General features: G+C 42.5%; 1 protein-coding gene across 1 annotated transcript; it reads left to right on the top strand.

Moving 5' to 3' along the window:
- Positions 1-5,543: 5,543 nt before the first annotated feature.
- On the top strand, positions 5,544-25,491 carry slc39a4 (solute carrier family 39 member 4). Its single transcript, XM_045222384.1, has 12 exons — positions 5,544-5,850; positions 7,337-7,648; positions 8,058-8,262; positions 8,692-8,975; positions 14,716-14,887; positions 16,134-16,306; positions 17,542-17,709; positions 18,108-18,203; positions 18,763-18,817; positions 21,336-21,488; positions 24,444-24,631; positions 24,907-25,491. The coding sequence occupies exons 1-12, from the start codon at positions 5,641-5,643 to the stop codon at positions 25,033-25,035; spliced, it is 2,145 nt and encodes a 714-aa protein (XP_045078319.1). The 5' UTR covers positions 5,544-5,640; the 3' UTR covers positions 25,036-25,491.
- The last annotated feature ends 916 nt before the right edge of the window (positions 25,492-26,407 follow it).

Raw genomic sequence — 26,407 nt, forward strand, 5'->3', positions numbered from 1 at the left:
ATGTTCTCCATACATAGAAAACACACAAAATAGTTTATCTGTTGAAAAAAAATGTTGATATCAAAATAATAAAATGTAGATTGGTGAAGTTTATTAATTTGACTATTTCAGACAAAATATGACTTCATTTCAAATGTATATACCATTAGAACATGTGTTCCATCACATATAAATGCTTTTGATCCACTTTGATGTGATTTCAATAACATTTTACAGTTTTCCTACCACAAATGTTTCCTACCATTGAAGCCCAATGTTGCATTTTTGCAACGTTTCCAGAAAATTGTCTATACATTTGAAATAGAAAAAAAACAGATTATTGTCATAATCAGAGGCCTACTACAAGTATTTCTGAAGGGTAATAACATGAATTCCTCATTTGGATCTATGCTTGGGTCTCACAGGGCTAAGGAAATGGATGGCTGGAATGAGGAAGTTAAAATACAAACATACAAATGTGACTCTCCCGCTGTATAAATGCTGGTTTATATATATTCAAGATTACCCCTTTAGTTTATATGTATTCAAGATTACTCTTTTGTTTGATTTTGAAAAGTCTGTGCCAGGAATTTCTTTGACTAAGCCGGTCAATTTTGATAACCTACTCTGGACCCATGTTTCATTTATATTTTAACTGAAATATAAACACATTTGTAAGGAACAAGAAGGTCAAACAAAGTTCTCAGATATAGACCTAAACTCAACTGTTGATTAACTCAGGGCCTGTGTCGCACAGTATTTCCCATATTGCACCTTTGTTGCTCCAGAATGGTACAGTTTAAGTGTAAGACTTTTATGAGATGGAATAATGTCACGGTGGACCTAAACCCTGTCACACTGTAAACTCTTCAACTTAGAGAGTTGTGAAAATGTATTTTGGCCTTTACAGTACCTTGAAGCTACCTGCTGTTGCTGGTGTTATGGAGGCTGTGTGTTGGTCATGTCTGTCTTCTCAGGGTCAGAGAGAGAATTCTGACTGACTTCACAGAGAGAGCAGTGTCACTTTACTTTAAGATGCTGACTCTACAAGAGCAGTGTCACTTTACTTTAAGATGCTGACCCTACAAGAGCAGTGTCACTTTACTTTAAGATGCTGACTCTACAAGAGCAGTGTCACTTTACTTTACGATGCTGACCCTACAAGAGCAGTGTCACTTTAAGTAGCAGATAGTATGACTTCTGTGTCTGTTAGTGGTAAGTGGTGGTGGTGACCACAAAGTGAGGACATTCTGAGTAACGTCTGCTGGATGAAATGACTGCACTGCAGTCTAACTATCAGTTCAGATCAACCTCAGCTCTACATTACTGTAATATAGCTACTGCTGACTTAGGTTTCTGCCAACGTGTCTGTAACAGTCTTGAAGTAAGACTTCTGGACAGATAATGAGAACATAACACAATCAATAGACTACAGCTGTTTATCAGACGCTGTATATAGAGATTAAAATGTTTTTATCTTTCTGTCTTTATTATCTGATTATTTGGGAAAATACAGTGCCTTCGGAAAGTATTCACACCCCTTGACGTTTTCCACATTTTGTTGTGTTACAGCCTGAATTTATAATGGATTAAATATTAATTTTTTTAATTGTCACTGGCCTACACACAATACCCCATAATGTGAAAAGTGAAATTATGTTTTACAGTTTTACAAATTAATTACGAATGAAAAGCTGAAATGTCTTGAGTCAATAAGTATTCAACCCCTTTGTTATGGCAAATCTAAATTAGTTCAGGAGTAGAAATGTGCTTAACAAGTCACATAATAAGTTGCATGGACTCACTCTGTGTGCAATAATAGTGTTTAACATGATTTTTGAATGACTACCTCATCTCTGTACCCCACACATACAATTATCTGTAAGGTCCCTCAGTCGAGCAGTGAATTTCAAACACAGATTCAACCACAAAAAAACAGAGTTTTTCCAATGCCTCGCAAAGAAGGGCACCTATTGGTAAATGGGTAAAAAAAAAAAGCACACATTGCATATCCCTTTGAGCATGGTGAAGGTATTAATTACATTTTGGATGGTGTGTCAATACACCTAGTCACTACAAAGATACAGGCATCCTTCCTAACTCAGTTGCCGGAGAGGAAGGAAACCGCTCAGGGATTTCACCATGAGGCCAATGGTGACTTTAAAACAGTTACAGAGTCTGTAATCCGCTGTAATCACTGCCAAAGGTGCTTCTACAAAGTATTGACTTATGTAAATGAGATATTTCAGAATTTAATTTTCAATACATTTGCAAACATTTCTAAAAACATATTTTCACTTTGTCATTATGGGGTATTGTATGTAGATGGATGAGAAAAAAATATATAATTATTCCATTTCGAATTCAGGCTGTAACACAACAAAATGTGCAATAAGTCAAGGGGTCCTATGAATACTTTCTGAAGGCACTAGTCTATCAGTGATGACCTTTTGAGATTCAAGTTGTGAGGCTGTATTTATTATAACTCAAGATAAGGTTTATTGTCTCTGTCGACTGTGAACTTTGTCAGGTAGCATGCATTCCCTGAATGGGAAGCTAAACTAATTTGCTATCCCTGGCAACCTTGTTGTATGGAGAGGGTGGTCTATGAAACCAAACATCAAATATATTAAATTATTATTTTGAATGTAGGCCTATGGGGAATTGTTGTGGCAAAATATGAATCAAATATCATGTATTTAATATGAACCATAATAACGTTAATATTGACCATAATAACATCAAGATTGACCATAATAATGTTCATATTGACCATAATAATGTTCATATTGACCATAATAATGTTATTTTTATAAGATCATTACCACATGATGACTGTTCCTTTGATAACGTGATGTCACACTTTCGTTCAAGGCTACGACACATCACAGACCCATTATACATTATACTTCTACAAAGTATTGACTCAGAGGTGGGAATACTTATGTAAATGAGATATTTCCCAATTTAATTTCAATACATTTGAAAACATTTCTAAAAACATGTTTTCACTTTGTCATTATGGGGTATTGTGTGTAGGTGGATGAGGAAAAAAATCTAATAATTCCATTTCGAATTCAGGCTGTAACACAACAAAATGTGCAATAAGTCAAGGGGTCCTATGAATACTTTCTGAAGGCACTAGTCTATCAGTGATGACCTTTTGAGATTCAAGTTGTGAGGCTGTATTTATTATAACTCAAGATAAGGTTTATTGTCTCTGTCGACTGTGAACTTTGTCAGGTAGCATGCATTCACTGAATGGGAAGCTAAACTAATTTGCTATCCCTGGCAACCTTGTTGTATGGAGAGGGTGGTCTATGAAACCAAACATCAAATATATTAAATTATTATTTTGAATGTTGGCCTATGGGGAATTGTTGTGGCAAAATATGAATAAAATATAATGTGTTTAATATGAACCGTAATAACGTCAATATTGACCATAATAATGTTAATATTGACCATAATAATGTTAATATTGACCATCATAATAATGTTGTTTTTATAAGAACATTACCACATGATGACTGTTCCTTTGATAACGTGATGTCACACTTTCGTTCAAGGCTACGACATGTCAAAGACCCATTATACAGATCCAGAAATCCCACTACGCCCTCCGGAACAAAATCTCCCGCGAGGCAGTAGTTTCACGCTCACTGCTCTTCTACTCTGCACATGACTTTCTTTCATTTAAATATGTTCAAAGTGACACAGGTGGCAAACTACTGAAGGCCTACTTTGGGTACCTCATTGGATGTTCATACTCACACTTACATCCAAAGACCCTTCAAACAGCTTCATTTTTGACTTGGAGATAGGGGATCTCCTCCTCATATCCTGCTGACAATGACACAAGGGATGTGTTAGGTAGTTCCCCCAACACCTGCCAGACCAGTCTCATCTGGCCCAGTATCTGTTGTGATGATGTGGTGTAGGGTGGTCACCCCTAGACACTGATCTTGGGTCAGGATAGGGGGAGGGAAAGCTGATCATAGATCTGTACCTAGGGGAATGTTCACCCCATAGCTTGAGATGCACTTGTGACAACAGGTGTGTAGCAAGTGTTACAGTAATGCCAGTCCACTAACCATTGTGGGGGCCAAGAGTTTATCTTAGTCATGGTAAGGAAAAACTATTGTCCCTAGATATGGGACCCAATCACCCAGCCACACTGTCAATGCCAATGTTGGATGATGTCCATGGAAAGTACTTTTACTCCACAAAATTGGTATAGGGTTTTGAGTTGTGAATGGTGATGAAGAGATTGAGAACAAATGACAAACGCTTGAATCTAATTCAAGTCTTTAATTTACATTGCAATGGAAGGATCGTGCTCAGACAACACCTTGCCAAACATATGTTTTACAACTTACACAACATGTACATTAGTCTCATTCTCATTGGTCATTTACATAAACACTTTGTGAATTAATTCACATGGCAACATATGGCTTTTAGATTATACTGAAGGTTGTGTATACTGAAGGTACATCTTATCTTCTTCGTTCGCCGTGAGAATGTTTCTCTTAGTCATGGCCAGGAAAAACTACTGTCCCTAAATATGGGACTCAAATCATCCAGTCACACGGTCAATGCAAATGTTGAATGTTGTCCATGGTAAGTACTTTTACTCCACAAAACGGTTATACGTGAAGAATGGAGTCTCTTATTAATTTTTTTTACAGTGTGTGTATTATTTGTTTTGACAACAGTTCCACCAGCCACCTTCCACGCTGTCAGTAATACATTGTCTCGTTACATCATGTTGTCAATTTTCCTAATACACAATCTGTTGTCAGTAAAGGGAAATGTTAAAGGCCCAGTGCAGTAAAAAACTAGATTTTCTTGTGTTTTATATATATGGGGTTGGAATAATACTGTGAAATTGTCAAAATGATGATTATGCCCTTTTAGTGTAAGAGCTGTTTGAAAACACCGCCTGAAATTTCAGCCTGTTTTGGTGGGATGGAGTTTTGGCCTTCCATGGTGACATCACCAGGCTGTAAATGAGTTAATAGACCAATAAGAAAGAGAGTTCCAAACCTCTCTGAAAATAACAGCAACGTTTTCCCCTCCCCACTCAGACCACTCAGACAGTTCTAGCTACATTCTTGCTTGAGAAATTGCCCTTTTTGACCATTTTAATTTAAAACAATCACAGTAAGATAATTAATTGTACAATTTTTTGATATTTAGATAAAAACGGCTAGTGATGGTCATCATCAGGGCAGTTGTGGCCATTGAGGGTGTAAGTGTGGCACTTGGCACACATATTTTGCCTGTATTCTTAGCAACATATTATATTGACATAAAAAAAAAAACTCTTGCCATTATTTCAGTTTAGGTCAGCTTAAGCCGAGTCTACAATGAAGACAGGTAAATTGGACATGTACCCCTCATTCAGCTGAACTGTAATGGTGGCTTATTTATGGACCGGTAGAGAAGCGCACCTCGCCTCTGGACCAATCAAATGCGAGCTAACAGGTCGATGAAATCTCTAACTTAGTAATTATAGACACCTGTATGGTGAACTTAAAACCGTGTGTGGACTGATCTGCGCCACTCGGAATCAACTCTTCCACTAAACTCACTGTTTTTTGCACTTTATTTTGTATTCTTTTTTTATAGAGGTTTTTATATTTTATAGATAGAACAATGGAAACTACATATAAGTATTTCCACTTTATTCTCCTATGTCTGAGTTTTAACCTATTCACCTATGCGTTGTATTCACCTGTGGATGTATATGACAAAGTGGTCGAGCTAGTGTCGCCAGGAGAGGAATACCTGAATGAAATGTCAGTTCGCTCCTTTTTCAAACTGTTAGAGAAGCGTGTGCAGTGCCCTGGTGTGTCGTGTGAAAAGGTAACTTTTTTTCTTACACTCGCTACAACTTGGGTTTTAGGAAAGGTCGAGGTCCATTCTGCACCTGTTACTATGCTGTGCCGTGCGCTACACTACTGGAGACTACGCTTTGTCGCAGTTCTTTTTTAGACCAATACCTAAAATACATCCGTATTTATTTATTGATCTGTCTCTGACCGAGTCTATTTTATATTTATTGATACATATATTTTGAGCACTGAGCAATTTTAAAATTAAAGCTCGCTCCATAATAATAATAATAATAATTATTATTGTATTATAGACTAAAAACAATAATGATTCGTGTTATTATTGCATTGGTACTATAGAGATATTACACGACGTCAGCATTGCAGAATGTTTTGTACCAGATTTTTGTAACTGCATTTATTCCAACCTTTATGTTCTTAACTATTGCAATGACATAAATCCAACTGATCAACATTAAAACAATTCCATTTGTTAGGGTAGTAGATATTATAGAACAATGTCTTAGACTTAAATGGCTTATGGCTGGGTTAAAAGTATTAGCATAACCTTCTGTATGTCTATTACAATGATCATAACCCCAATAAATATTTTATATTAATGATTTTCTTTTACATCTCCAATTAATTTTAATGTCTTGGTTGCATCACCCTTCACTGTGCAGGTTGTTTAAATTGTGTCTTAATGATTGGGCATTCTGTTTTCCTTACAATTATTTATTTAATTCTGTCCATGCAATGCACCACAAATAGCCCAATAAATGTTAATTTTTGGTTTCCTTTGATTACTGTAGAAAAAAATGTAGGCATGGCTCTATACTCCATTTTGAATCCATGTTGTTCAGACATGGAGGCCTTGGACTTTACCTTGGTGTAATCTGCACTTATGACCATCTAGAGGCAGTTTTCCGTCACAAGTTATGTGAGAGATGCCATAGATTGGCCAGACATGTTCGATACTTAAACTAATGATCAGTATTTAGACAGCGTGTGCTGGTAATGCAACAATGGCTTGAGATCTTACTTAAAGTATGTGTTTGTAAGATGATACTGTAGAAACAGGATAAAGTCTCTGCACACTTCCAGTCAGATGCAAATATATTTTAATAGAGCCTGAACTTTCGGTCAGTCCGACCTGCATCAAGCTCAGCCTCTTTTAAAATACATTTACATCTGACTGGAAATGTGTGGAGATTTTTTCCTGTTTCTCCAGCACATTCACTAATCGGTTTTGGATGTGCGGTAGATTCAGACTATTATCTACATTATGATACTGTGCAAAGTCACTGTATGTCCTGACTCAAGAACCCAGAGCGTAGTCTGCTCTTAAAGATATCACCCAAGTCAAACCAACCCAAACTCCTTTCCTTTAGCTTTGTGGTCATAATGACAATACAATAAGACCTTACATTTGTTTTCTCTCATGAATTATACCTATATTTGTCCTTAGTACATAAATCATCTACATGTAACACTGAAGCCAGCCTTCTTGTTTGTAGTGCCTCTCTGTGCAGTCAGTGGACCAGCTGGTTGGTAACTTCACCAGTGCTGGTGGTCTCCTTAACAAGGAGGGCTTCTTCAGAGTAGCAGCAGGATGCTGCCTCTACCTCAGCTCTCCCACCGAGGCCTGCTCTGCCGTGAGGGCAGGGAGGTGGGGGGACGAGACCGACCACCTCATCCAGGAGATCACAGGCCATGACCACCACGGACACAGGCACAGGGATGGACACGGAGACATGGAGAGCCGTGGGATAGAGACACTGCTCCGAAACATGGAGAAGTACTACAAGCCTGATCAGCAGTACGACCAGGTTGGAGCTGCTGTGCTATAATTAAGCAATAAGGCCAGAGGGGGTGTGGTATATGGCCAATATACCACGGCTAAGTGCTGTTCTTAGGCATTACATTACGCTACAGCCCTTAGGTATATTGGCCATATACCGCAAACCCCCGAGGTGCCTTATTGCTGTTATAAACAAGATACCAATGTAATTACAACAGTAAACCAGTAGTTTTGCGTCATACTTGTGGTATATTGTCTCATATACCACGGCTTTTAGCCAATCAGCATCCAGGGCTCGAACTACCCGGTTTATAATGAAGAATAGCAAAATACTGTATATACAGACCTGTTTTTAACCAGTTATTTTACCTCCACAAAGTATTTATATTATGTTCAACTGCGTAAGTCTGTCCTGTCTTGTTATCATGGTCATTTAGCACTGTCTCACTGGTCAAGACATCTTAGAGGAGAGCAGCGCGTCAACGAGTAATGGTGACCCACACAACACGGATGTGGTGTTTGGATACATAGTTTACCATGCTTTACGAGGTGACTGCATGACGGCCAGAGCACTACCTGAAGAAGACTATTTTCTGGATTTCATATTCAACCGCTTCGGCTCCGACAACATCACTATTCACGGTACCATAAGATAACCCTTTAATGTTATTATTACTGTCATATTACCTCATAACAAGCGACTATTCCTATGTGTGTGAAATGTCCGTACTGTAATATTACCTTATTACAAACTGTTATTAATATGTGTATGAAATGTCTGTACTGTAATATTACCATTAACAAATGACTATTCCTATTAGTATGAATCATTTTGTTTTAGTTTTATTACACAGTCATGTGATGTCATCCTCCTGCCTGTACTTCAACCTACTCATTCATCCATGTTGTGTCATACATAGATCATCATTGATTTAGCATGATGCCCTTGAGGGGCTATGCTATTAACGTTATCCCATAAAAACCACTGATAATGAGAGTTTATATTACTGTTCCCCAATGGCCTGCTATGTACGTCACCACCAACCATATCATTCTGATTAATCTCTGTAGAGCTGGAAGGTCTTATGAAGAGCCTGCAACTGGGTGGAATCCACGAAGAGGACCACGGTCATGAACATGGAGACCAAGATGGACACAGCAATGGTCATGGTCACGATGACCACGTTGACCATGACCATAGTGACCACAGTACCGTTAGTGGGGGTCGGGGTGGTCGGGGTGGTCGGGGTGGTCGGGGTGGTCAGAGTGGTCGGAGGGGTCGAGGTGGAAGTGAAGCCTTCAGGCAGAGTCACGAGGAGGGGTACCACCAGAGGAACATCAGCAGCTGGGACCTGGTAATTATTTTACTGAACCACCACAGTGCTTGGTGGGTAATTATTATACTGAACCACCACAGTGCTTGGTGGGTAATTATTATACTGAACCACCACAGTGCTTGGTGGGTAATTATTATACTGAACCACCACAGTGCTTGGTGGGTAATTATTAAACTGAACCACCACAGTGCTTGGTGGGTAATTATTAAACTGAACCATCACAGTGCTTGGTGGGTAATTATTAAACTGAACCACCACAGTGCTTGGTGGGTAATTATTAAACTGAACCACCACAGTGCTTGGTGGGTAATTATTAAACTGAACCACCACAGTGCTTGGTGGGTAATTAGGTCAAGGCCTTCGCTTCACTCTCTCTTCAGGGGCTTAAAGGCACAGCACACACACACACACACACACACACACACACACACACACACACACACACACACACACACACACTCCTTCACTCTGATTCATTATCAGACTGCTAAACCCCTGGTGTCCGCTGCTCCTACAGTGCATTGTAATGAACCTTAGATGTGCCTTAGATTGCCTGAGCTATTGGCAGCTATAGGATTCCCTCCATGGTAATATCAGAAATCTGAATGAAAACACTACAGAGGCATAATGACATGTCTCTTTTAATATTTGTCCCCACTATATCCACACAAAACATGAAACATTACATAATACAGAACATTAATAGACAAGAACAGCTCAAGGACAGAACTACATACATTTAAAAACAGTACACATAGCCTACATATCAATACACGCACACCAAATGGCCATATCTAGGTCAAATAGGGGAGAGGCGTTGTGCCGTGAAGTGTTGCTTTATCTGTTTTTTGAAACCAGGTTTGCTGCTCACTTGAGCAATAAATCAAATCAAATCCAAAAAAAATTGCCACATGTGCCGAATACAACAAGTGTAGACATTACCGTGAAATGCTTACTTACAGCCCTTAACCAACAATGCATTTATTAAAAGTAAAATAAAACAACAACAACAAAAAAGTGTTGAGAAAAAAAGAGCAGAAGTAAAATAAAATAACAGTAGGGAGGCTATATACAGGGGGGTACCGGTGCAGAGTCAATATGCGGTGGCACCGGCTAGTTGAGATAGTTGAGGTAATATGTACATGTGGGTAGAGTTAAAGTGACTATGCATAAATAATTAACAGAGTAGCAGCAGCATAAAAAGATGGGGTGGTGGTGGGGGGGCAGTGCAAGTAGTCCGGGTAGCCATGATTAGCTGTTCAGGAGTCTTATGGCTTGGGGGTAGAAGCTGTTGAGAAGCCTTTTGGACCTAGACTTGGCGCTCCGGTACCGCTTGCCGTGCGGTAGCAGAGAGAACAGTCTATGACTAGGGTGGCTGGAGTCTTTGACAATTTTGAGGGCCTTCCTCTGACACCGCCTGGTATAGAGGTCGTGGATGGCAGGAAGCTTGGCCCCAGTGATGTACTGGGCCGTACGCACTACCCTCTGTAGTGCCTTGCGGTCGGAGGCCGAGCAGTTGCCATACCAGGCGGTGATGCAACCAGTCAGGATGCTCTCGATGGTGCAGCTCTATAACTTTTTGAGGATCTGAGGACCCATGCCAAATCTTTTCAGTCACCTGAGGGGGAATAGGCTTTGTCGTGCCCTCTAACACGACTGTCTTGGTGTGTTTGGACCATGATAGTTCGTTGGTGATGTGGACACCAAGGAACTTGAAGCTCTCAACCTGTTCCACTACAGCCCCGTCGATGAGAATGAGGGCGTGCTCAGTCCTCTTTTTTTTCCTGTAGTCCACAATCATCTCCTTTGTCTTGGTTACGTTGAGGGAGAGGTTGTTGTCCTGGCACCACACGGCCAGGTTTCTGACCTCCTCCCTATAGGCTGTCTCATCGTTGTCGGTGATCAGGCCTACCACTGTTGTGTCGTCGGCAAACTTAATGATGGTGTTGGAGTCGTGCCTGGCCATGCAGTCATGGGTGAACAGGGAGTACAGGAGGGGACTGAGCACGCACCCCTGAGGGGCCCCCGTGTTGAGGATCAGCATGGCAGATGTGTTGTTACCTACCCTTACCACCTGGGGGCGTCCCGTCAGGAAGTCCAGGATCCAGTTGCAGAGGGAGGTGTTTAGTCCCAGGATCCTTAGCTTAGTGATGAGCTTTGAGGGCACTATGGTGTTGAACGCTGAGCTGTAGTCAATGAATAGCATTCTCACGTTGGTGTTCCTCTTGTCCAGGTGGGAAAGGGCAGTGTGGAGTGCAATAGAGATTGCATCATCTATGAGATGGAACGGAGTTCCATGCAATAATGACTCTATATAATACTGTACGCTTTCTTGAATTTGTTCTGGATTTGGGGACTGTGAAAAGACCCCTGGTGGCATGTCTGGTGGGGTAAGTATGTGTGTCAGAGTTGTAAGTTGATTATGCAAACAATTTTGAATTTTCAACACATGAATGTTTCTTATAATAATAAGAAGTGATGCAGAAAACTGCTCTCCTCAATTTTTTGCCAAGAGAGACTGGCATGCATAGTATTTATATTGGCCCTCTGAATACAGTGAAGAGCAAGACGTGCCGCTCTGTTCTGGGCCAGCTGCAGCTTAACTAGGTATTTCTTTGCAGCACTGGACCATATGGCTGGACAATAATCAAGATAAGACAGAACTAGAGCCTGCAGGACTTGCTTTTTGGAGTGGTCAAAAAAGCAGAGCATCTCTTTATTATGGACAGACCTCTCCCCATCTTTACAACCATTGAATCTATATGTTTTGACCATGACAGTTTACAATCTAAGGTAACATCAAGTCACTTAGTCTCCTCAACTTGTTCAACAGCCAAACCGTTCATTACCAGATTCAGCTGAGGTCTAGAGCTTAGGGACTGATTTGTATCAAATACATAAATGCTCTTAGTTTAAGAGATGTTCAGGACCAGTTTATTGCTGGCCACCCATTCCAAAACTGACTGCAACTCCTTGTTAAGGGTTTCAGTGACTTCATTAGCGGTGGTTGCTGACACGTATATGGTTGAATAATTAGCATACATGGACCCACATGCTTTGTTTAATGCCAGTGGCAGGTCATTGGTAAAAATAGAAAAGAGTAGCGGGCCTAGAGAGCTGCCCTGCCGTATTCCACATCCTACATGTTTGACATTAGAGAAGCTTCCATTAAAAAAACCTCTGAGTTCTATTAGATAGATAGCTCTGAATCCAAGATATGGCAGAGGTTGAAAAGCCATAAAACATACGTTTTCTCAACAACAGGTTATTGGCAATAATATCAAAGGCTGCACTGAAATCTAACAGTACAGCTCTCACAATCTTCTTATTATCAATTTCTTTCAACCAATCATCCGTCATTTGTGTCAGTGCAGTACATGTTGAATGCCCTTTTCTATAAGCATGCTGAAACTCAATTTGTTTACAGAGAAATAGCATTGTATTTGTTTTTTTACAACAGTTTGTTAAGGAGCTGGCAACAAGCTGATAGCTCTAATTGGGTAGCTGAATGACTTTGGCTTCCCTCCAGGCCTGAGGGCACACACTTTCCTGTAGGCTTAGATTAAAGATATGACAGATAGGAGTGGCCATAGAGTCAGCTACCAACCTCAGTAGCTTTCCATCTAAGTTGTCAATGCCAGAAGGTTTGTCATTATTGATTGATTTAAAAACAAAGAGAGTCACACACTCCATATGTATAAACTCCCAGTAATTTATTGGGTAAGCCACCAACGTTTCGGCATCACTGTGCCTTTGTCACGCTCTGGCTCCGGGACTCTGTAATTTGAGCCAGGGTGTGTTCATTCGTTGGGTGTATTTCTATGTTTGATTTTTCTGTTGGGTTTATTTCTATGTTTGGTCAATGACTCCCAATTGGAGGTAACGAGTGTCAGCTGTCGGCTCGTTATCTCTGATTGGGAGCCATATTTAATCTGTATGTTTCCTGTGGGTGTTGTGGGTTTTTGTTCCTTGTCAGTCATTGTAACGGAGGACTTCACGTTTCGTCATTGTTTGTTGTTTTCGTGTTTCGGCTTTAATTTAATAAAGTCATGTTCACCTTCAACGCTGCGCATTGGTCCTCCTCATTAGACGATCGTGACAGAAAAACCCACCAAGATGGGACCAAGCAGCGTGTCCAGGAGCCATCGCCGGGGAGATCCTCACAGATCTCCTTCGCCTCCTGGACTGGGTCAAGCCGAGTGAGGGAAGAGAGGGGCTTGACATTATGGCAGAAGGGCGAGAAGCTGGCGAGGACATGGAGACCTGGGCCACGGGTAGGAGAGACGGCCCGAAATTTTTTAGGGGGGCTCACGACGGCGGACCAGCAGGAGGCCGCGATAGAGCGGTCCAGTGGGTTGCCGGAGAAGGCCGCCGGGTTACGGGGGCCACTGGTCAAAGAGGGGATGGAGGAAGTAGAGGCACGGGCGAGAGGTACTGGCGTGTGTTGCCAGTCCGGTCCGGCCCGTTCCAGATCCCGGTGTAGGGCCAGTGGTGTGTGTCCCCAGTACAGTCCGGTCCATCCAAGCTTCCCGCACCAAGCCAGTGGTGTGCGTCGTCAGTCCAGTCCGGCCCATTCCTGCTCCCCCGCATCAAGTCTGTGGTGCGTCTCGTCAGCCCGGCTCTGCCCGTTCCTGCTCTCCGCACCAGGTCTGTGGTGCGCGTCGCCAGTTCAGCCCGGCCTGTCCCTGCTCCCCGCATCAAGTCTGTGGTGCGTCTCGTCAGCCCGGCTCTGCCCGTTCCTGCTCCCCGCACCAGGTCTGTGGTGCGCCGTCAGCCCTGTCCGGCCCAGTCCTGCTCCCCGCACCAAGTCTGTGGTGCGTTTCGTCAGCCCTGTCCGGCCCGTTCCTGCTCCCGCACCAAGTCTGTGGTGCGTGTCGTCAGCCCTGTCCGGCCCGGTTCCGCTCTCCGCACCAAGTCAGGGGTGCGCTCGTCAGCCCGGTCCGGCCCATTCCTGCTCCCCGCGCCAAGCCAGTGGTGCGCGTCGTCAGCCTGGTAAGGCCCGTTCGTCCTCCACGCACCAAGCCAGGGGCGCGTGTCGTCAGTCCGGCTCCGGCCAGCGGGGCTAGACAGGACCAGGGGTACTTTGGGGGGTGGGAGAGGAGGTGGGGATCAAGGCCAGAGCCAGAGCCACCGCCGAGGAGGTATGCCCACCCAGCCCTCCCTTGTTTAGCCCGTATTGAGGTGCGGTCGCAGTCCGCGCCTTTAGGGGGGGGTACTGTCACGCTCTGGCTCCGGGACTCTGTAATTTGAGCCAGGGTGTGTTCATTCGTTGGGTGTATTTCTATGTTTGTATTTCTGTTGGGTTTATTTCTATGTTTGGTCAATGACTCCCAATCGGAGGTAACAAGTGTCAGCTGTCGGCTCGTTATCTCTGATTGGGAGCCATATTTAATCTGTATGTTTCCTGTGGGTGTTGTGGGTTTTTGTTCCTTGTCAGTCATTGTAACGGAGGACTTCACGTTTCGTCATTGTTTGTTGTTTTCGTGTTTCGGCTTTAATTTAATAAAGTCATGTTCACCTTCAACGCTGCGCATTGGTCCTCCTCATTAGACGATCGTGACAGCCTTTTTCTTTTTATTAGACTATTATTGATCGATAACAATAATTTTTCCACCTCTCCCACACTAACTTTACAAAATTAAAACTTACAATGCTTTTCTTTTATTATTTGTTTTTTAATGCATAAGTATGATGTCTCACTGTTCGTTGTTGGCATTTCCTGCCTAAGTAGTGTTTCAGCCCTGTTTTCTCCATGTAGACATGTTTCAGCCCAGAGGAATTGGTAAAGATCCATGGGCTAAATGGATCTAGCCTGTCCAGGTCTGACGTGGCCCGGCTTAGCCCAGCCCTGGTCCAGCAGATCCTCAGTGGGGCCTGCAACAGCACCTCTCCCCACACTGGACCATCAGACCAGCTCAGCACCACAGAGAGTGAGTGGAGTACTACAGTCCTAGCCACTGTGCTTCTGCCTCTGCATTGCTTGCTCTTTGACATTTTAGGCTGGGTATATGTAAAAAGGGCTTTATAAAATATATGTGATTGATTGACTGCTACAGTACACACTTTATTCAACACTCACTCCTCTCCTTTTGATACAGAAAGGCCCATTCTTCACTATTTACCTTTTAATGAAAAAGGAATGATAGTGAGACTATGCAGCAATACATTTACTATGTTCATAAATATAAACGCTCCAAAATTCAAACTATACTGAACAAAAATATAAACCCAACATGTAACATGTGGGTTCCATGTTTCATGAGCTGAAATAAAAGATCCCAGAAATTTTCCATAGCTTATTTCTCTCAAGTTTTGTGCACAAATTTGTTTACATCCCTGTTAGTGAGCATTTCTCTTTTGCCAAGATAATCCATCCACTTGACAGGTGTGGCATATCAAGAAGCTGATTAAACAGCATGATCATTACACAGGTGCACCTTGTGCTGGAGACAATAAAAGGCATGTGCAGTTTTGTCACACAACACAATGCCACAGATGTCTCAAGTTTTGAGGGGGCGCGCAATTGGCATGCTGACTGCAGGAATGTCCACCAGAGCTGTTGCCAGATCATTTAATGTTCATTTCTCTACCATAAGCCGCCTACAACGTCGTTTTAGAGAATTTGGCAGTACGTTTAACCGGCCTCACAACCGCAGACCACGTGTAACCACGTCAGCCCAGGACCTCCACATCCGGCTTCTTCACCTGCGGGATCGTCTGAGCCACCCGGTCAGCTGATGAAACTGAGGAGTATTTCTGTCTGTAATAAAGCCCTTTTGTGGGGAAAAACTCATTCTAATTGGCTGGGCCTGGCTCCCCTGTGGGTTGGCCTAGCTCCCAAGTGGGTGGGCCTATTCCGTCCCAGGCCCACCCATGGCTGCGCCCCTGCCCAGTCATGTGACATCCATAGATTAGGGCCTAATGAATTCATTTCAATTGACTGATTTCCTTATATGAACTGTAACTCAGTAAAATCTTTGAAATTGTTGCATGTTGCGTTTATATTTTTGTTCAGTATAGATCGATGTTATCATTAGGTAACGAGCCTATTTCAAGCATGTATGTGGAATACATTATCATCTAACAGACCTTTCATGGCTTGACTGACTGATTTGCGTTAGTCCTGTTATTACTGTATACATTGAACCCTGTAATGTTAATTCTCTCTCTCCACAGAGTATGTGTATGCCACCATCGCCAATCTGCTGATCTGTCTGGCCGCTGTGGTTGGCGTTGTGGTGCTGCTGTGTACCTCCTGCAGTAGTGTCTTCCAGCTCGTCATCCAGTTCTGTGCCAGCATGGCTGTGGGCTCCCTCACTGGGGACGCCCTGTTGCACCTCATGCCTATGGTGAGCATCACAATACCCTATTCACATTACTGAGCCCAGCTGATTCAAGCTGAGCTGTGCTGTGCTGGCCTGGTTATGCACCCATCATAGTTACTGGAACCGTGCCTGGAATGGACAGTGTGAATTTAGACTTTGATTTAGACTTTATACTCACTTTATAGCATAACAGGTATATCGTCAGGTATCATCTGGTTATTTTTCAACAGCATTACCTTTTAGATTGTACCAGCAGCGCATCACACGCAACATCGCAATCTAGCCAGCCAGGCCTCTTCCTCCTCAACACTTCCTTGAAGTGTTATGATTAAAGGTCCAATGCAGCAATTTTTATCTCTATATCAAATCATTTCTGGGTAACAATGAAGTACCTGACTGTGATTGTTTTCAATTAAAATGGTAAAAAATATATACAGAAATAGCTTGTTAACAAAGAGCAATTTCTCAAGCAAGAGTTGAGCTGCAACTAGTGTGGACGGACTGGAGCTACGACATCACATAAACGTTTTAATCAAAAACGACTGATTCCAGCACCCAAAGAATAGCCTGCATTTACACAAGACATTGTCGCCTCTCAACTCCATCGTAAATCGTGGCGTTGAGCTTAGTTGGCTAATTTCCCCCAGGGCAGACACACTCTTATGAAGGAGATACAGTACTTCCTGCTCCTGCAGCTCAATCCTTTTAGATCCATGCCACATCACAGGACGACGTATTAGCAGGCTGTCACACCCTATCCTCACCTACAGTGTAAAGTAATGTGATTAAGGAACTGAAACGACACCTTCTCATTGGACAAACAGAGAAATGGGCCAATGTTGCTTCAGGGAATCTTCGGTCATTACAAAGCCAATGATGAGAGCAACATAACACTGTGTCCCAATGGTCCGAAATTGTTTCTTATCCCCCTCTACTCTCCTTCACAACCCCCTATTGAGAGGACATGATTGGTGAAAGCAATATGGTGGATAGGTACCAGTCTCCACTCTAAACTTTCATCTGTCAGTACAGTAGCATGTGAAGGAGGCCATTTCAGAGTAATGGACCCGCAGGTTGATTGCATCGCCAGTATTTGGTCTTATCCTACCCTGTGTATTGGGGGTTACACTTCACTTGAAACCCGCCGTCATAAAGGTTACATAACTTTGTCATAACACTATCATTATAATGACATAATAGATGTCATTGGGCTGACTGTGTCTGACCGTGTTGTGACCGTGTTTCCTCTGTTGGTTCAGTTCCTAGGCCTCCACGTTCACAGTGAAGGAACAGATCACAACCACTCAGAGGAGGTTCCAGACTACATCTATAAGATACTGGTGCTGATGGCTGGCATCTACTACTTCTATCTCATGGAGACTATCTTCTCCATCGTCACCACTCACAAGGACAGCCATCACCATGGGGTTAGTAGTGTCTATCACCTGGGCTGTGTTCAGTAGGGCCCAACGTAGCAAAATGTTTTGCAACAGGAAACAAAAATCTGTGACCTTTATTGGACAAGTTCAGGTAGTACCTCCCCATTTCACTCTGTTTTGAAACGTTATCTTTTTACTGAACCCCACTGTTCTGTCCGCTTACTGGTTCGGTGGATCCATTGTGAAAAAACTCCCACACACGTATACTTGCAATAAACCTTTAATAAAGTGCAACACTTCAGACACAGAAATTCGTCAAGTCTTACTGGTTCCAAAATGTGAGAATTGTTAGGTATTAACAGTAGATAAATGTTCTATGTTGTCTACAATCTAAAGTAATTGATATTCTGGGCACAGACAGATACATTGTGTCATTGTGTTTTCAGGTGGAGTCTGAGCCCCATCACTGTGACCATGGTAAAGTCCTGGAGATGTATGTGCAGGACAAAAAGAACAAGCAGTCTGTATCGCAGACAGACCTGGTAGGTTCTGCACCTGTTATTCACAGACAGACCTGGTAGGTTCTGCACCTGTTATTCACAGACAGACCTGGTAGGTTATGTACCAGTTATTCACAGACAGACCTGGTAGGTTATGTACCAGTTATTCACAGACAGACCTGGTTGGTTCTGCACGAGTTATTCACAGACAAACGTGGTAGGTTCTGCACCAGTTATTCACAGACAGACCTGGTTGGTTCTGCACCAGTTATTCACAGACAGACCTGGTAGGTACTGCACCAGTTATTCACAGACAGACCTGGTAGGTTATGTACCAGTTATTCACAGACAGACCTGGTAGGTTCTGTACCAGTTAATCACAGACAGACCTGGTAGGTTACAAACCCTCTAACCTCTCTCTTGGAGAACTGAGTCAGACATAGGTCCATGACCGAACAGCCAGTTTCATAGTAAGCCTGTGTGTTTACCTGACACAGCATGTAGTCTTTACTACCTGTGTTTCTGAACACGTTGTCCGCCACTAACCCTTTCACTGCTGTAATTCAGATGTTATTCTTCTGCAATGTTCTGATCCTGCTAGGTTGATAGCGATAACACAGAGAAAGCATTTCCAGAACGAAACGAACGCTCAAGAGGTAAGAAAGACAATCTGGGTCTACGTACAACCTTTTCATAAGACATAAAATCAAATCAAAGTTGATTGGTCACGTGCACAGGATACAGGGTGTAAATGGCACAGTGTCATGCTTACTCGCAAGCTCTGCTCAACAGTGCATTACACATTTATCAAAAAAATACACAATAAGTGTGATGAGTGTGATGGAAGGAGTCAGGTGCAGGAGGGTAATCACCGAATACAGAGTTTATTCCGTCTTTACACACAAATGCGCTGGAATAGCGACAAACGAAACAGGCACAGGGGAAACTATCCTCCCTGGCAATACACTGTAACGGTATCTCCATACAATACATAGGCACAGGGGAAATATCTACCCTGGCAACAAAATGGTACGAGTAGCTCCACTACTCTCACAATCAAACAATCACCCACAAGGACAAGGGGGCAGAGGGAACACTTAAACACAGACTAATGAGGGGATAAGAACCAGGTGTGTGTAATGACAAGACAAGACAAATGGAATGATGAATATAGGAGCGGCAGTGGCTAGAAGGCTGGTGACGACGAGCGCCGAAGCCTGCCCGAACAAGGAGGGGCAGCAGCCTCGGCGGAAGTCGTGACAATAAGTAATAAAAACAGAAGACAAATTGTAATATTTGGAAATATATACACAATAAGATATACAGTATAGACTAAGAACTGTGTTAAAGTAAGTAGTGACATGACTGAGCAGCGAAGATAATAATAATATGAATATAGGTCAGGGTTTGACTGTCAGGAAGTAGCTACACTCTCAAGCTGTCAAACTGTAAACTTACTGTGCGAGTTGTCTCAAGTCGAATCAATGATTACACACATTCAGCGTGACGAAGATTAACATGCACAAAATATCTGTGTTCTTTTCTGATGAACAGTTACATGAGGAACAGTAAAACAATTATAATTACTACAAGGATAAAAGATTTCAGCTGCAGGTGCAACCCAAATCTCCCTGTCATCATTGTAAATGATAATATAATTTACAGTGATACCTTAGAGACTGCTGCCCTACAGTACGTAGTCATTGAACACTGGTCACTTTAATAATGTTTACATACTGTACTGTTTTACCCACTCCATATGTATATACTGTATTCTAGTCAAGGCTCATCCTATTTAACTACTGCTGTACACATCTTTTCTATTCATATACTGTCCATACTGTCTATACACACCATTATTTATATATATATATATATATATATACTCGATATACACACAATATATACAAAAGTATGTGGACACCCCTTCAAATGAGTGGATTCTGCTATTTCAGCCACACCCGTTGCTGACAAGTGTATAAAATCAAGCGCACAGCCATGCAATCTCCATAGACAAACATTGGCAGTAGAATGGCCTTACTGAAGAGCTCAGTGACTTGCAACATGGCACTGTCAAAGGATGCCACCTTTCCAACAAAGTGGAAACGTCTAGGAGCAACAACGGCTCAGCCGCGAAGTGGTAGGCCGCACAAGCTCACAGAACGGACTGCCGAGTGCTGAAGTACGTAGCGCGTAAAAATCGTCAGTCCTCGGTTCAAACACTCACTACCGAGTTCCAAACTGCCTCTGGAAGCAACGTCAGCACAATAACTGTTCGTCGGGAGCTTCATGAAATGGGTTTCCATGGCCGAGCAACTGCACACAAGCCTAAGATCATCATGGGCAATGACAAGTGTCGGCTGGAGTGGTGTAAAGCTTGCCGCCATTGGACTCTGGAGCAGTGGAAACGCATTCTCTGGAGTGTTGAATCTCGCTTCACCATCTGGCAGTCCGATAGACGAATCTGGGTTTGGAGGATGCCAGGAGAACGCTATCTGCCCCAATGCATGGTGCCAACTGTAAAGTTTGGTGGAGGAAGAATAATGGTCTGGGGCAGTTTTTCATGGTTCAGGCTAGGCCAATTAGTTCCAGTGAAGGGAAAGCTTAACGCTACAGCATACAATGACATTCTAGACGATTCTGTGCTTTCAACTTTGTGGTAACAGTTTGGGGAATGCCCTTTCCTGTTTCAGCATGACAATGCACAAAGCGAGGTCCATACAGAAATGGTTTGTCGAAATCGGTGTGGAAGAACTTGACTGGCCTGCACATAGCCCTGACCTCAACCCCATCGAACACCTTTGGGATGAATTGGAACGCCGACTGCAAGCCAGGCCTAATCACCCGACATCAGTGCCCGACCTCACTAATGCTCTTGTGGCTGAATGGAAGCAAGTCCCCACAGCGATGTTCCAACATCTAGTGGAAAGCCTTCCCAGAAGAGTGGAGGCTGTTATAGCAGCAAAGGAGGGGCCAACTCCATAGTAATGCCCATGATTTTAGAATGAGATGTTCGACGAGCAGGTGTCCACATACTTTTGGTCATGTAGTGTATGTATATACACTGTATATACAAATATATATACAATTATTAACAATAGCTGCATTTGAATTGACTTCTTTAGACGACTGAGCCCCTCTCTGAGTTTCCCTTCTGTCTCTCCCCTCCACTAGAACAGCGTCTGCTACCTTACATGGTTACCATAGGGGACGGGATACATAACTTTGCCGACGGCCTGGCTATTGGAGCAGCCTTTTCTGAGTCCTGGAAGTCAGGCCTTGCCACGTCTCTGGCTGTGCTCTGTCACGAGCTGCCTCACGAACTGGGTGAGTGGAGCACCGACTGATGCCTCTAGTTGGCCATGTTAAAAGAGGCTCTTAAGAATGAGGTCCAGCCACATTGGCACTTCAGATGTTGTTGCATATGAATTCATGTATATATATATATATATATATATATACAGTTGAAGTCGGAAGTTTACATACACTTAGGTTGGAGTCATTAAAACTCGTTTTTCAACCACTCCACACATTTCTTTTTAACAAACTATAGTTTTGGCAAGTCGGTTATGACATCTACTTTGTGCATGACACAAGTAATTTTTCCAACAATTGTTTACAGACAGATTATTTCACTTATAATTCACTGTATCACAATTCCAGTGGGTCAGAAGCTGCCAGTTGAGGACCTGTGAGGTGCCTGTTTCTCAAACTAGACACTCTATATGTATTTGTCCTCTTGCTCAGTTGTGCACCGAGTGGTACAGTGGTCTAAGGCACTGCATCGCAGTGCTAGCTGTGCCACTAGAGATCCTGGTTCGAATCCAGGCTCTGTCGTAGCCGGCCGCGACCGGGAGACCCATGGGGCGGCGCGCAATTGGCCCAGCGTTGTCCGGCAGGGATGTAGCTCAGTTGATAGAGCATGGCGTTTGCAACGCCAGGGTTGTGGGTTCGCTTCCCACAGGGGGTATGAAAAAAAATAAAAAAAATAATGTATGCACTAACTGTAAGTCGCTCTGGATAAGAGCGTCTGCTAAATGACTAAAATGTAAATGCACCGGGGCCTCCCACTCCTCTTTCTATTCTGGTTAGAGCCAGTTTGCGCTGTTCTGTGAAGGGAGTAGTACACAGCGTTGTATGAGATCTTCATTTTCTTGGAAATTTCTCGCATAGAATAGCCTTCATTACTCAGAACAAGAATAGACTGACGAGTTTCAGAAGAAAGTTATTTGTTTCTGGCCATTTTGAGCCTGTAATCGAACCCACAATTGCTGATGCTCCAGATACTCAACTAGGCTCAAGAAGGCCAGTTTTATTGCTTCTTTAATAAGCACAACAGTTTTCAGTTGTGCTAACATAATTGCAATAGGGTTTTCTAATGATCAATTAGCCTTTTTAAATGCTAAACTTGGATTAGCAAACTTGCTGATAATGGTCCTCTGTACGCTGTAGATATTCCATTAAAAATCAGCTGTTTCCAGCTACAATAGCCCTTTACAACCTTAAAAATGTCTACACTGTATTTCTGATCAATTTGATGTTATTTTAATGGACAAACAAATTGCTTTTCTTTCGAAAACAAGGACATTTCTAAGTGACCCCAAACTTTTGAACGGTAGTGTATATACAGTGCCTTCGGAAAGTATTCAGACCCCTTGACTTGTTCCACATTTTGTTACGTTACAGCCTTATTCTAAAATGGATTAAATGTTTGTTTTTTTCAGCAATCTACACACAATACCCCATAATGACAAAGCGAAAACAGGTTTTTAGAAAGTTTTGCAAATGTATTAAAAATAAAAAACAGAAATACCTTATTTACATATTCAGACCCTTTGCTATGAGACTCGAAATTGAGCTCAGGTGCATCTTGTTTCCATTGATCATCCTTGAGATGTTTCTACAACTTGATTGGAGTCCACCTGTGGTAAATTCAATTGATTGGACATGATTTGGAAAGGCACACACCTGTCTATATAAGGTCCCACAGTTGACAGTGCATGTCAGAGCAAAAACCAAGCCATGAGGGTCGAAGGAATTGTCTGTAGAGCTCCGGGGCAGGATTGTGTCGAGGCACAGATCTGAGGAAGGGTACCAAAAAATGTCTGCAGCATTGAAGGGCCCCATGAACACAGTGGCCTCCATCATTCTTAAATGGAAGAACTTTGGAACCACCAAGACTCTTCCTAGAGCTTGCTGCCCGGCCAAATTGAGCAATCGGGGGAGAAGGTTCTTGGTCAGAGAGGTGACCAAGAACCCAATGGTCACTCTGAGAGAGCTCTAGAGTTCCTCTGTGGAGATGAGAGAAACTTCCAGAAGGACAACCATCTCTGCAGCACTCCACCAATCAGACCTTTATGGTAGAGTGGCCAGACAGAAGCCACTACTCAGTAAAAGGCACATGACAGCCCGCTTGGAGTTTGCCAAAAGGCACCTAAAGACTCTCAGACCATGAGAAACAGGATTCTTTGATCTGATTAAACCAAGATTGCAAAAGCTGCTCCAGAGCGCTCAGGACCTCAGACTGGGGTGAAGGTTCACCTTCCAACAGGACACTGACCCTAAGCACACAGCCAAGACAACGCTGGAGTGTCTTCGGGACAAGTCTCTGAATGTCCTTGAGTGGCCCAGCCAGAGCCCGGACTTGAATCTCTGGAGAGATGTGCAGCAACGCTCCCCATCCAACCTGAGAGAGCTTGAGAGGATCTGCAGAGAAGAATGGGAGAAACTTCCCAAATACAGGTGTGCCAAACTTGTAGCGTCACACCCAAGTAGACTCGATGCTGCCAAAGGTGCTTCAACAAAGTACTGAGTAAAGGGTTATGTAAATGTTATGTTTTAAATTTTTTATAAATTAGCAAACATTTATAAAACCTGTTTTTGCTTTGTCATTATGGGTTATTGTGTGTAGATTGATGAGGGGGGAAAAAACAATTTAATCAATTTTAGAATAAGGCTGTAACGTAACTAAATGTGGAAAAAGTCAAGATGTCTGAATACTTTCAGAAGGCACTGTGTGTGTATGTGTATATATATATATATATATATGCTGTTAGATTTGTTTGATTTCAGAATAATATTTTTCATTTCAAACAATAAAGTATTAGAATAGATTAATAGCAATGGTAGATGAAAGGTAGATTAATAGCAGATATACAGTTTAGCCACTTCGCTCTGTTTCCAGATTTCTTATTCACACAATCCTTCCAATGGCATCAACCTAAGACCCACATTTGATCACCGGCATCATCCCTTTAAACCTCTCCTCTCTCCATCTCCCAGGTGACTTCGCTATCCTGCTGCACAGCGGGGTGTCAGTGAAGAAGGCCTTGATGCTGAACGTGGGCAGTGCCCTCACATCCTTCATCGGACTCTACATCGCCCTCACCATCTCTACTGACCTGGCCACCAAGCAGTGGATCGCTGCCATCACCTCCGGTCTCTTCCTGTACGTGGGTCTGGCTGATATGGTTAGTATACTAGTTTTACCATTCTCAAACAGGCTGTGAGGAATAGCTTCTTGGGGATTCATTTCAAATGAGAGTATGTCGCACAAATACTTAAATTGCTTTGACTTGGGCCTTGAGCGTCTCCTGGCCATGTGACCTGACCAGGAATAACTCTGACCCCTAGTTATAACACGGTTGCTCCTATTCCTTTCATCAATGCCTAACTTCCTCTATAAATATGATATATTTGGACAATGAGTTAAATGCATTTGATTGTCTTGTTCCTCCTCCCCCAGCTCCCCACCATGGTCCATGCAGACAACCGTAGGCCCTGGCTCATGTTCCTGCTGCAGAACGTAGGACTGCTGTCTGGCTGGGGCATCCTGCTGCTCCTCTCCCTGTATGAGGATAAAATTGTCTTCTAGAGCCTCCTAGTCCTAACACTGTACAGTACAATACAGTTAAAAACGACACTATGCAGCCTATGCTATAATTGACCTGTTTTGAGATATTTACTTTATCTGTAACACGCTTGGTATTTCTATATGATACAACGTTTCCTAAAATTACTTTCCTATATGTTAAATATGAGTATATAGGCTAGTTCTGGTGTGTCTTATGCATTTAACACATAGAAGTGTAATCTGTTGGTGTTTTGTATGGACACATCCTGCCATTGGTGCTAATGTTACTATTTGAAGGGATATCATCTGTATGTGATTAGTTCAAACTGTAATTTATATGACCTATATTTATAATGGGACTCACAGGTCCTCAGGCTACTTCCTCTCTAATTGCCACACCTTTTGTATTAACCACATATACAGTGCCTTCAGAAGGTATTCACACCCCCTGACTTTTTCCACATTTTGTTGAGTTACAGCCTGCATTTAAAATGTATTAAATTGAGATTTTGTGTCACTGGCCTACACACAATACCCCATCATGTCAAAGTGAAATTAGGTTTTTTTAAATGTTTACAAATTAATAAAAAATGAAAAGCTGAAATGTCTTGAGTCAATAAGTATTGAACCCCTTTGTTATGGCAAGCCTAAATAAGTTTAGGAGTAAAAATGTTCTTAACAAGTCACATAATTAGTTGCATGGACTCACTCTGTGTGCAACAATAGTGTTTAACATGATTTTTGAATGACTACCTCATCTCTGTACCCCACACATACAATTATCTGTAAGGTCCCTCAGTCGAGCAGTGAATTTCAAACACAGATTCAACCACAAAGACCAGGGAGGTTTTCCAATGCCTCGCAAAGAAGGGCACCTATTGGTAGATGGGTAAAAAAAAAGCAGACGTTGACTATCCCTTTGAGCATGGTGAAGTTATTAATTACACTTTGGATGGTGTGTCAATACACCTAGTCACTACAAAGATACAGGTGTCCTTCCTAACTCAGTTGCCGGAGAGGAAGGAAACCGCTCAGGGATTTCACCATGAGGCCAATGGTGACTTTTAAAACAGTTACAGTTTAATGGCTGTGATAGGAGACTGATGGATCAACAACATTCTAGTTACTCTACAATACTATCCTAAACGAGAGACTGAAAATAAGGAAGCCTGTACAGAATACAAATATTCCAAAACATGCATCCTGTTTGCAATAAGGCACTAAAGTAAAACTGCAAAAAATGTGGCAAAGAAATGAACTTTATGTCCTGAATACAAAGCGTTATGTTTGGGGCAAATCCAACAAAACAAATCACTGAGTACCACTCTTCATATTTTGAAGCATGGTGGTGGCTGCATCATGCTATAGGTATGCTTGTCATCGGCAAGGACAA

This window comes from Coregonus clupeaformis, chromosome 8 (genome assembly GCF_020615455.1).
Source record: "Coregonus clupeaformis isolate EN_2021a chromosome 8, ASM2061545v1, whole genome shotgun sequence".
Lineage (NCBI taxonomy): Eukaryota > Metazoa > Chordata > Actinopteri > Salmoniformes > Salmonidae > Coregonus > Coregonus clupeaformis.

Coding starts and splice junctions, on each gene's coding strand:
- slc39a4 (XM_045222384.1), top strand. CDS start 5,641: ATGGAAACTACATATAAGTATTTCCACTTTATTCTCCTATGTCTGAGT. Junction 5,851..7,336: donor CTGGTGTGTCGTGTGAAAAG/GTAACTTTTTTT, acceptor TCTTGTTTGTAG/TGCCTCTCTGTGCAGTCAGT. Junction 8,263..8,691: donor CGACAACATCACTATTCACG/GTACCATAAGAT, acceptor TAATCTCTGTAG/AGCTGGAAGGTCTTATGAAG.